The sequence below is a fragment of the Galleria mellonella genome, unplaced genomic scaffold (assembly GCF_026898425.1).
Source record: "Galleria mellonella isolate WM207_F2 unplaced genomic scaffold, CSIRO_AGI_GalMel_v1 utg312, whole genome shotgun sequence".
NCBI classification, from domain to species: Eukaryota; Metazoa; Arthropoda; class Insecta; order Lepidoptera; family Pyralidae; genus Galleria; species Galleria mellonella.
This window is the reverse complement of record NW_026442074.1, coordinates 5,716,081-5,729,085: the sequence shown is the minus strand read 5'-3', so window position 1 is coordinate 5,729,085 and position 13,005 is coordinate 5,716,081. Positions and strand designations below refer to the sequence as shown.

Below are 13,005 nucleotides of genomic sequence, written 5' to 3'. Positions count from 1 at the left end.
TTTACTTGTTAGATAGTCAAAATTCTAATATTCATATCATTAGTTTTTACTTTAGAAAATGTTTACGTGTACATTGATTTGTTTAGTAATCACATTTTCTTTAAACCAGAACTGTGTTTATTGAATAAACGCTACAGTTTCTTGTACATAATTACATAAAGTTTTCATTTCATTTTATATAGTCTGTATCGTCTCCTAATTTTAATAAATAATACAGGTGCTGATTATGAATATTGTGCATCTGACTGCCAGTTATGTTTTGTAAATATAATAAATTGTCTGTAATATATATGTATGTATTAGAAAGGACACAGTTTGCCTTATATTGTGGATTCGACGGTGGGGCTCGGCGTTTTGTATATAAAGAACAATAATATATAATTAACTATTATACATAGTTTGTTACTGTTTGTAAGGTGCGGTATATTCTTGTACATTCGAAGTGCGATCAATATGTGCTAATATTTCTTTTTATTTAGTGTCCTAATATCTTTGTATTGTCAAGCTTTTCAGTCATGTTATATATAGGCGATTACGTGAGTTATTTAATTTAACACCGATTTTAGTCATAAATATCCAAATTTAGTGTATGCTATTTTTAATGGTAATTTTTACTCGTTAATTATATTATCAGCCTATATCACACTGCTTGCAAGCATCACACCAAGTGATTATATTTGTGTTTTATTATTGACTAATCATATTAGTCACGACCCACTTGAATTTGATGTAAAATTATAAAAGTTGGTCTAAAATTAAAACTGTTTTAAATAAATATCGACGCACAGTGTCATCGATTTGTTTCAGTGAAACCTTTTTATTTAATGTGCTAGTTAATACGATGAAAACTTATTCGATGGTATTGTGAGTCGAAATTATACGATATAATGTAGGTTCCACTCTCCTCCTGAACTGACCAAGTAAATGACAATAATCTCTAGACACAGCCTAACTAGACTCGTCATCCTGTCACTGTACATACGTATTTAGGCCGGTGAACGAGAGCGAAGCGGTGGCCTCCAAAGTTCTGATCGAATTGTTTGAATAGTTGTCATGACAATTATATTTATAATGAAGTTGATGTGAACTGCTTTGTATCGATTCACTAGTCGATCTTACATGTCATATAAGTTTGTTATTGTAAAACAAAGCAGTAGGTAGGTACGGGTAGCCGACAGAACATTATATTACGTTCTGTGAAAAATATTACAACTGCATTTCTAATATTAAACATCACAAATAGCTGATTTCTGTGAAGAAGTTAAGTCTTAGATAGCTTGATGTCGTTTACTGTCTTTAAAAATTACTTTAGTAGGTTAGCGTTTTAATCGAATATTCATTAATTTTTGAATATTTTGATTATAATATTTGAAATAAGCCATCAATATCTGTGCTCATTTATATCTATTTCACTTAAATTACTAGATCTGATCGAATGAGCGGGCTAAACTATTTTAATGCCAGGATGGGAGACATAAATGTGATTTAAATCGATTTTAACGTACTTAGGCCTGATATATGTATAGGAGCATTGTAAAGCAAAGCTTTTAGAGGCATTATTAAATGTAAAGGCTTTTGAAATGTGGATGATTTATTTCGTACTTGGTCCATCGCTACGCTCTACAAAGGTCATAGCAAAATCTGGAACCGAAGCACTAAGGAATTGAAATGTAAGCTGTACGTTCGCTTGCGTGCAATAGATGGTCGGTACTTAACGTTAGGCGCGTAGTCATTCGCTCGCTGTTAGTTCTCTGACCGAAAGCCGTGCAGTTGTGTAGCTATTGCGTTAAATCTTCAAACTGCAAAGTATTATTGAAGCATATTATTTATTGTAAATTATTTTCTATTATTATTTAAAGCGAACAACTGTATCGGGCAAGGCTATGAGTTTAGTGCGTAGACGCGTCTCTCCCTGTTCTAAACTCCCACCACTTAGCTGTTCTAGAGTTAGTTATCACCCCTACAATTTTCGACCGACAAATTATTAATTAATTAATATATAGAAGTACCAAACTCGTAGTTAGCTGTCACATATTATGATGTACATTGTACTAAATAATTTTTATATTTTACCATTGTATAGTCGTTTATCACTGATAGATAGCAATATTGAGACGAAGGTATGACAAGGTGCGCGCGTGTAGCCGCCATTCGTTTATATAGTTCGCGTGTGTAGCGGCTCGCTCAGTGCACCGTTGTTGTTTTCTTTTTATTTTTTGTTATATATTTAAATAACACAATCGACTTGTAGTTTTAATAATTATTATCATTAATTATTATATTGTAATATAATCTTATTAATGAAAAAAATCAAAGCGGAAATAAATAAATAGAAACGATCTCTCTGTGTACTTATTTTACTCCGATATCTTTGTTTTTAGCTATTTGCCATTCACTGATAAACAGGCCTTAAACATTACTGTCTTAATCTCATTATTTATTTATTTAAAAAATTGTTGACCAAAAGAAAATGTGCTAGTAGCATTCTATATCAGTGAATCATGAACGCGATACTTCATTATTAGGATAGGTAAAAAAAATAACGGTTATTGTATAATACATAAATAATATGTACATAAATAAGATACAGACATAAATATAAAGGATATATATAGACATATATATCCTTCATAATACACAACTAGAGAAATATAAAAAAATATAAAAGATGGTAACTAGCTACTTTTGTTGTAATTCATAATGACAGAATACACGGACTTTGTTTTTTAACATGAAGGTGCAGATCTTTGAAAACCGGTATGATTTTTAGTTGCCGCCCTTACTTTGAAATATTACTTTCGCTTTTATGAGACCATATGATATAGCCAAAGGACGTAAAACATTGCAATATTGCTGTTCTGATATCCATTGAAGAATTCAAATACGATATGGTTTTTAGTTACAAAAATAAAACACTTATTAAATATCGTTAAAAACTGATGTATTGTAACAAATGAACAAAAATAGAATAACAATAAAAACTACGGGTATATCAAATATTCCATAATTAATTGGTTCGTATCAGTACATAAAAGCTAAAAATAACAAAAACCAATAACTATGTAAATATCTACACTACAAGATAGCGCTCAAGTACAGCCGATAAGTCTAGAACGTGGTACAAAATTATAGCTTCCAATTGAATTGCATTTTGATGGATTAACAGTATTAGTTGCAGCTGTTTCATAGCTCATCAATCGGTTATCTATTCGAGTAATAACTAACACTCATTCAGGGTAGTCGTAATGGTAATGTGTAGGAATACCAAGCCAAAACCCTGTGATAGTATTCGTGAAATGGAAAAACCCAAGAATAAGATATATAGTAGGATTCTAGAAACAATTTGCGAATTTTCCGTATTAAGATAGAGAATTTATTTGTATCACCTATAACAACAGACATAGATAGGCATGCACAAGTAGAAAGGAAAATACAAAAAAGTAACGTAATTTTTAAATTGACAATAAAAATTCTTTGGAATAATGAACACTATCACGGTGTTCCAGCTTGGTAAGCTGCTTTTATTATGATTAATTATGTATATTAATATGCAAATATCTACACCATTCTTAAAGTACCTACGCCTGCTTAGGAGAGCACGATACATTAAGAATTAAAATTAAGTTCGATAATCCTACCAAATTACACTGAATCCATGCAATAAATTGAAATCTATAGTCTAGCGTAGTAGACTAGTACATAAACTTTTTTATTACATAAAAATAGGTTAATAAAAAAAGTCTATACATTATTTTGGTTAATCCTGATAAAAAGCCTAATATTTTTATATCAAATATAATAATTTGGAAACATTCACATTCTTATTAAAATGCAAACCATCTTGCACAATTCAACCAGCTTGGATCTAGTTGGCATAGATTAATATAGTAAAATAAGTCTTTTCCCTTGTCCGCGACTTTACTTGCGCGAATCATTATCTTCTGTTATCGTGGGACATTTGTAAGTGGATTTTCTCAGTGCTCACCTAAATCATATAAGAACATTGACGTATTTAAAAGTATTTTACAGAAAGCTTGGAGCCCATTAAAAATGCACATTACCTACTCTTGGAATTCTCTTTGCGCATAATTAAAAGTTCTGCCTGCACCGTGGGCTAGGCACCAGACAACTGGGATAAAACGCCTTTAAATACTCCTTTGTATAAAGAACTGCTGTGCAATATTTCATTCTTGTAAATTTCACCGGATTTGAATGTGCGTTCTGTGATTTGTCGATCAATGTTACTTTTAGTAAATACATTTGTCTAGTTATAACGATGCCTCCAGTGGCTTAAATATACAAATATGCAAAAATATCTATATCAAAATTTATAAATTGAGTCTAAAGATGAGGAAAATGAAGAAACGCATACTCTAACCACACAATCGTTTGTATGTGTATAATTTAAAAAAAAAAAAAGATTACAACTCGAAACGACATAGACTACACTTTTGTAAAGCCACATCATGGCGATAAATTTATTATATCAATTTGTTAACATTAACTTGTGCGTATTGCATTTACAATGATTGAATTTTTATGCATATTTTTATTGTATTAACATTTGAGCACTAAAAACAATACACATTTTAGTACTTATATAAATTAATTCGCATATGGCAATAGGCCATCTATGACTGCGCCATTAAGTATAAAAGAACTTACTAAGCTGAAATAATAGTAGAAATAGTAAGAAAACAATATCGAAACATAGCAAATAGCAAAACAATAATGTCTACTTACTAACTTAAAATAATTTTTTATGACCAAAATTTTATTTTTGTAATATTTAAATAACTAATAGGACGAACATGGAATTTCTTAACCATTTCGACTATTTTTATAAACCCCATGTTTTCTAATATTAATCAAAACTGTGCCCGCGAATTCATTCTGATTTATAATAAAAAATATCCTAAATATTTAGTTGGAATTGGAAAAATAACCAATTTGTTTTTATTTATGCAAACGAACACAGACATAACGAAAAATATATAGATATTTTTCGCTGTAATTGTTAATAAGTATTTAATCCTACAATAATAATATTATATCCACTATTCGTGTTATGATTTTTTGACGAAACTTCATTATATTGGCAGCCATTATATTCTAATTAAAAGAAGATATACTAATTCCACTTAGTTCATTTTAAATTTTTTTTTTATTAAATTCTGTGTGTGTATAAAACATAGTTTTATACTTACACAAAACACGTGGGTATACAAGACAGTAAGAAAGGTAAATTTAAACATTTCATACCTATTTGATAATTAAAGATATATCATACACTTTTATCAACTTAACTATATTGACTTCATTAACTTTTGTTTTTTCTTCTTATGCAAACAAAAGTTTCTAGAAAAATTACTACTAAAATAAAATTTATTTTAGCCAAAACTAGACAAAATAATACACTATCCAATTGATTTTGAAATTTACTTAAATCAATGTTTCAAATATATTTTACCAATTTATAAAACTGCCATGCATGTATATTTTCAATGTTGTTATGCATAATATTCAGTGGAATTCAATGCTCATCTCATTGATACAGATATTACAGTAATATATTTGTATTTTATTTATATATTCTTTATTGCGCTTGTAAGTTACATATAAAATAATGTATTTATAAATGTTGTGAGCAAGGTGGACTTATCTCTAACAGAGATCTCTTTCAGTACAGTAAGAAAGCATTTCGTTAGCGGGCAGCTGAAGTGCTACAACTATTAATACATAAACATTATATATTTTATATATATATATATATATAAAATATATAAAATTATCGATAAATTAGACTATAGAAAAGCTCCAGGTCTTGATAACATTAAAGTGTCAGATATTAAAATAGTTAGTAAGGCGGTATCGGTAGCTATTGCTAACCTCATAAATTCTAGTGTTAAAACTGGCGTATATCCCGATGAACTAAAGATTGGTTGTGTTAGACCGGTATTTAAGAAAGGGTTAAGAAATAATTATTTAGACTATCGTCCCATTACCTTACTTTCTACAATAGACAAAATAGTTGAAAAATATGTTTGCGAACAAATTCATAAATTTTATCGTAAGCAAGATGTAATTTACCAAAATCAATTTGGTTTTCAATCGGGTAAAAGTACTAGTCAGCTGTTATCTAAATTTACAGATGAGATTAATGAACATCTCAATAAAAAACAATACGTGTTGGCTTTATTCATAGACTTTTCCCGTGCTTTTGATACCCTAAAACATGCACAAATAATTACTAAACTTGATGAGTCTGGTGTACGTGGGCCTTTACTCAACTGGTGCAAGAACTATTTACAAAATCGTAAATTCACCGTTAAAATAGATGATGTATACAGTGATCATGTACCAGTAACTGAAGGTACGGCACAAGGATCTGTATTAGGTCCGCTACATTTTTTGTCTTATGTTAATAATATGCATAATATCTTGAAACACAGTTCATGTTACCAATTTGCAGATGATACGTGTCTAGTATTGTCTGACAAAAATATTCAAAAAGCACGAGACCTTCTACAATCTGATGTCAATGTCCTTCTTGAATGGTGTCATGATGCCGGATTGGTATTAAATCCAATTAAAACACAACTTTTGATCATAAAATCACCCTATTTAAAATTTCGTCCTCTATATAAACCTATCATTGCTCACAACCACAAGTGTCTACATATAACTAATGAAAGGAACTTTTGCAGCTGCCCCGCTATAACGGTCAAGGACAGCCAAACATATCTTGGCTTAACTATAGATAGTAAGTTTAATTGGAGTAAACACATCGAAAAAATTTGTAACAAATTAAGACAATTTTTAGCTAATATAGTCATCCTTAGACACCGAATTCCCTTTAAAGTAAAACTGATGCTGTATAATTCATTGGTCGAATCTTATGTTCAATATGGGTTGTCAAGTTATGGCCGCACTTATAAAACATATTTAAATGATATTTTTAAACTTCAACGTAGAATTTTAAGAACTATTGTATCTCCCAAAATTAAGATGCAGTATTATGACGATGATACTGGTCTTTTTCGACATTGCAATATTTTACCTGTACATCTACAATTTAAATACACATTTCTTAAGGAAAACTTTTTTAACAATAAATATTGGAACGAAATTAATCATGCTGTATATACGAGGGCGGTCGCACGGAAGCAACTTTGTACCAATAGCGCTCGCGTAAATAACTGTTATGGTGAGCGTACGGCTGACTACCTGGTTCCTCGATTTATTAATGAACTACCCACCGATGTACGAGATAATATTACTATTAGCAACATCAAGTGTAAATTAAAACGATACTTCTTGCATGGTTTTAATACAATCTAAATAATTTTAATGTATTTAGTATTAATATAAACCTACGTGGTTTCTAAATGCTAATGGAACATAAATTCTGTAACTTGTATTTTTATTGATAATAAAATAAAAAAAAAAAAAAAAAAAAATATATATATATATATATATATATATATATATATATAACAGTTTTTATTTGCTAGTATAAAATTATTCAAGTATACTCATGTGATATGAATATATCATTATCTGCAATTGACTATATACTCGTTCACCACAATTAGAGTATAATTATTTTTAAAAGCAACATAGTTATTATATTTTACAATTACTTAAACAGGCAAAGTGAGAGATTAAGATTGATAAATGAATGTTTTAAATATCACCAAAGAGATGAGCAAAGAATCTAAATCATATTTCAGTATTTCAACTTAACATTATACAATGATAAAGTACTACTAACATCATACAAAATTTTCAAAGAAACCCACTAATCTAAGCCTGACTTAGGTTAACAAAAATATCTATTTTTGTCAAATAAAATGGGCACGTAAAATTATTTAATTCTATCCGATTAATATTATAACTGTATCAGTATTTCAGTCAAGTATTTATTAGCTATGCACAATGTTAAAAATATTAAAGTATAAATTATGAAATAGTTACTACATTTTTGACGGGCGTCTTTAGACTAAAAATGACAATATGAACAATCTAAAAGCATTAAAATTTACACTCGATTAAAACACTGATACCGCACTAACATTTTTCTTATTTATTGTGTAGGCGAAAACTCTGTAGGTTCAAGGATACGGCAGTGCATCTCCCTGATAAGTGGCACGGTGTAAGCTACACACTCATCCCAGCCTGGGTTGCGCCACGTGCTCTCACGGGTCTCGCGTCGAGCCTGCAGGTTCTTGTAGCCTGTTATATAAAAAAAGAAATGGAATCACTAATGTTATGCATGTAAAAATATTTTTTTAATAAATGAAAATGGAACGGTCACCCCACTTGCGTTACCGGTGTACGCTGGCGGAGTATCAGTAACATATATAGATAAGGACAAAAGGACAAGAGTAAACCATAGAGAAGTTGATCTGATAGGGTATACACTTGTGTGAAGGTGTCACCCCCTGGTACCAAGTTTTTAGGCAACCTTTGTTACATATGAAGGCCCCAAATAGGATCTGTATATATATATATATATATATATATATAGTTTTAGTTATTATGCAGTACACAGCTTCTATGTTGAGTTGTAAAAACTGTAATTATCTCCCAATTATATTATGTTGAAAATGTTGCCCTATATATCAATATTCAATTTTAGTATTAATGATATCATCACCAGCTTATTAATATTATGGCAAAAAACGTGTGTGTATATTGATTTAATGCTAGAGCTTACACCAAATATGATGCACGTTGTAAAGCCGCCCGATTTGTGAAAAGTATCCAGCGAAGGCCTCGTTTTGTGCACGCCGGTATGTGAGTCCTCGTGCCCAGTTATTGCCCCACTCTATCATTGTACCCGGTTTTAAGCTGCAACAAAACACAGATTGGATGCCATTAGAAATTATTGTTTGAAGGGTGAGGTGAGGGTGAGATTACATAGACAGCTAATAGATTATAATATGACTATATAATACTGTCCAAGCAATTCACTATTATGCTTACTCCAATGCAAACTACCTAAGATATTATTTTAAAATCTAATCTACACTTGTGATAAAATGGTGTGCAATGTATGTACATGTAATAAAATATCATTATTTACAGTGATAATTTAAAAATATAGATTTTTTAAATGACCTTTATATATGGTATCTTTATAATATTAATATTTACGAAATACGAAATAATTAAGAAATACATGAAAAAAAAAAATTATGAAAATTAGGACTATTATTTATACATATATATGTATGAATAAATATATTAATTTACTCTAAAAACAAGTAGAAAATTCTCAATTATATTCTAATTTTAAAGTCATTTACATACCTGTACGATCGTATTTCATATATGTTATGGGGTGATCGGGGTTCACCATTTGGCCAGAAGCTAAATGCAAGCAAGTACTGTAAGTGCCTTGATCGCACAAAATTCCCACGCTCCTTTTCAAGTGCCGAGTAATCCTGAAAATATTTTTTACGATGTAATTTTAAAATGCATTAAAAAGTTCAAAATTTCATAGACAAATGGCAAAAATACAAAATCCAATATGTCCAGTGAATTGTTTATGTGTATAACTTAAGTTTACAATGTTATCATAATATGAAGATAATTAATGTAACTGAAGATAGCAAGAATAAACAACTTCAGATAAGAGTATTTTTAAAGAATATCTATAAATTGAAGAGAAAGGGATTGTTAGTAATGGAGGCTGAGAATGCCATTGCTATCAATATACCCAACCAGATCAACCTCCTTGCGATTCCCTCTGGAAACTATCATGGTTAATTCTTGATGAATTCATCATGATGGGCTAACTGGCCTGTTTTCATTCTCATCTATCACCCTTCACTGGTGCTCCGCCAGTGTATCCCGTTAGCACAGGCGGGTTACCATTCCATTTTCATCAATCAAAAAAAATCTATAAATCTTTTTGTTTTAAATATTTTCCAAATATATTAATATTAAAGTGTACAACTTTGCATTTTTAAAACATCATCATAACTTGATTTTAAAAATTCTACTCATTAACTTTAAATCAAGCTTGTCAGAAAATACAATTTCCTTGCTCTTACTTAAAAATTATAAATAAAATAGAAATAAATATATTTTAGTTGCAAAAATTTTGATTTATTATGTCTTAGATTTATAAATAAGCTAAACTGAACATAACCATAATTGTCAAAGAATACAATATGATGCCAATAGTACCCCTCAAATTGGAAAATGATTTTTGTCATACATACATACATGTATTTTTACCACTTATATAAATAATATTATTAAATTTGTACTTGTTTGACATATTATATTATTCATTATAATAATTGCAATAATGGACTTGGTTGAAGTAATAATTGAAATAACTCTTGTACTGTTTGGTAGTCTGCATTGACACAAATTTATAAATGAAACATCAATTTATTTGAAAAAAGCAATAGTTGTATTTCTTGCCCATTCTTCTCAGCTAAAATTCCATTCCAAATGGTTGGTGGAACTATAGAAAATATGACTATTCAAAAATACTTATAATTAAGTTTACTTGATTAAAAATATTTTTATTCTTTGTTCTACTGTCTTTATGAATATATTTTTATTATTTATGCATGCTATGAGTTCCTTCATCCTCAGCTTTATTGATTAAAATAGAACTATTTTTATCTTCCTCTGGTAAAGTTAGTACAAACACTTACTGGATCCTCTTTAAACAGTATCTTGGCTCTATCTATCTTCTCAAAACCACCAACATAACGCCACAAATGGAGAGCCTGGTCCATGTCTCCAACTGACACCGTCCATGATCCCACCAGCTCACAACCCAATTCAGACTTTTTTGAATGGACAAATTCTACTGATTTTTGACTAGAAAATAACATGTTTTTGTTTTATATAGGGTGAAATTGACAATATTAGTGGTGTGTGTGGATGTGTGACAATATGTTATCTGATCCCATATTCAAATTGACATGGCAATCCTCAATTCATGGTTAGAATGAACTCAAAATGAAATCATTATGTTAAATTTAAAGTTTTAAGCTAAATAGTAACACCAATTTACTATCTTTAAAAAAAAACACCCTAAGCTTATTTGAAAAAAAAAATATAAACAGACTTATTTCATAATTAATTTGTAGCATCATTTTCATTATTAAATTTAATTATTATATTTTATTTTAATATAATTAGCTAAAGAGTTAACACATTAATGACTAATAGACAACCTCTATTGCTGCAGTAGTAGGCATATATTGCTTTGCATAAATGGGATCCCACTTTCAATTCCCAGTCAGATCAAATTTAGAAGTTAATCTTTACTGAATTGGCCTTAGGTTGTGCCTCTAGATGTTTGTTAGCTAGCTTGAAAACCAAATTATAGTGATTGTATAGCACTTAATAAAAAAAATTGATATTACTGACATTAGAACAACACATGGTGTTAAGTCCATCTTTTATAAAAAAAAATATACACTGTATATATAATTTAATGTTAATATGTAAATATATATTAACATTAAATTAAATAAATAAATAAAATGGTCACAGTAAATATACAATTGTGAAGTCTCCTCCTGGAATATATAAGTAACTCTCTTTCAGTTCCACTCTTCATCTCCAACCTCAAAAGTACTAATATAAGAGTACTTCCATTCATAATGTCAAATTATAAAATGTTTGAAATTGATTCCAGATCATTTTGACCAATCTATATTGAATACAGCAGTAAGTACATATCACTGTTCAGTTTATTTAATAATCATGTATAAAAATTTAATAACAAGATTATAGAAAAGTGAATTTATTATACTTAGTTGTAAGGTGAAGGTCCTTTTTCCGATAATAATAGTAAATAATCACATTATCACTATACACCATCTATTGAACTAATTCTTGTAATTCTATTTACAGAATATTGCATAATAAACAGTACTTTATCTGTTTATCAGTTAAAATTATTTAAAATTTATAAACAAAAATACTTACTAATTTTTTAAGTATTTGTCCACGGAATCGGGCCGTATATTGTGCGTGTGTAGCGCATAAATTGTCTCCTTGTCGCTAAGCATACGGCTATGAGATTCCTTCGTTGGTTCTATTCTTCGCACCAATAATTTAGAAAACCATCCATCATCGGCGTTAAAACGTGCGTTTGTTGTGCCGATCAACCTATAGAAATAACTACTTTTTATGACATGCTCCAAAATTAAATTACAAAAAAGTATATTGAATACGAAAATACCTCGCACTTTTCGGTGCATGTGTATACAAATTAATTACTCTATTTATAGAATTCATAATTATTTAAAAAACAACTAATATGTAGTTCGATCACTTCACAGTATTTTAGGAATTGTTGGCCGACTGATAATTTGATAAATACAGCTGTTATCAACACTTCACAAATTACAAAATCAGTTGAAGGTTATCTTGATTCTTCAATGAAAATAATAAAACAAACAGATTAGTAATATATAGATAATATAATAATAAAATATGAAGGCCGTACACGATTAAAGGTTAGGGTAGTACTATTTATATTTATTTGAAAAGTAGCAACGTAACAATTGTCTATTTTCAAAAACAACCGATTTCATTATTTATTACTAATAAATTATTAAAAAGTTCATTGCTAGTAAACTAAAACGATAATCATACAAGAATATACTATTTAATACTGTCACTGAAGAATTGAATTTTAATGGTAAAAATGTATCTAAAATACTCCGAATCAAAATAGTAGATGTAAAATTTTTAGTGACTAATTATAAGCAAAGTTTTCTGAGATTAATGTTTTAGTTCACTAACAGAGTATTTTTTAAATAATTAATCAGAAATATTGAAAAATATTTGTTTCGAAAATTAATAGATACAAATTCTTTATAATTGCAACGTCATGGTTAAGTAGATGTCATGAATGGCCATCGTGATGAATACAGGAATTCAGTATGATAGTTTTTAGGAAGAAATCATGTGGAGGCCGACTTGACAGGGTATATTGCAATCAATGGGATTAGTAATTCG

General features: G+C 29.4%; 1 protein-coding gene across 1 annotated transcript; it reads right to left on the bottom strand.

Moving 5' to 3' along the window:
- Positions 1 to 2,924: 2,924 nt before the first annotated feature.
- Positions 2,925 to 12,423, bottom strand: LOC113515015 (protein NipSnap). Its single transcript, XM_026899135.3, has 6 exons — positions 12,224 to 12,423; positions 11,968 to 12,150; positions 10,680 to 10,848; positions 9,316 to 9,449; positions 8,720 to 8,853; positions 2,925 to 8,235 (listed from the first exon to the last, which is right to left on the bottom strand). Exons 1-6 carry the CDS (start codon positions 12,277 to 12,279, stop codon positions 8,087 to 8,089), a joined length of 825 nt encoding a protein of 274 aa, XP_026754936.2. The 5' UTR covers positions 12,280 to 12,423; the 3' UTR covers positions 2,925 to 8,086.
- Between the last annotated feature and the right edge of the window lie 582 nt (positions 12,424 to 13,005).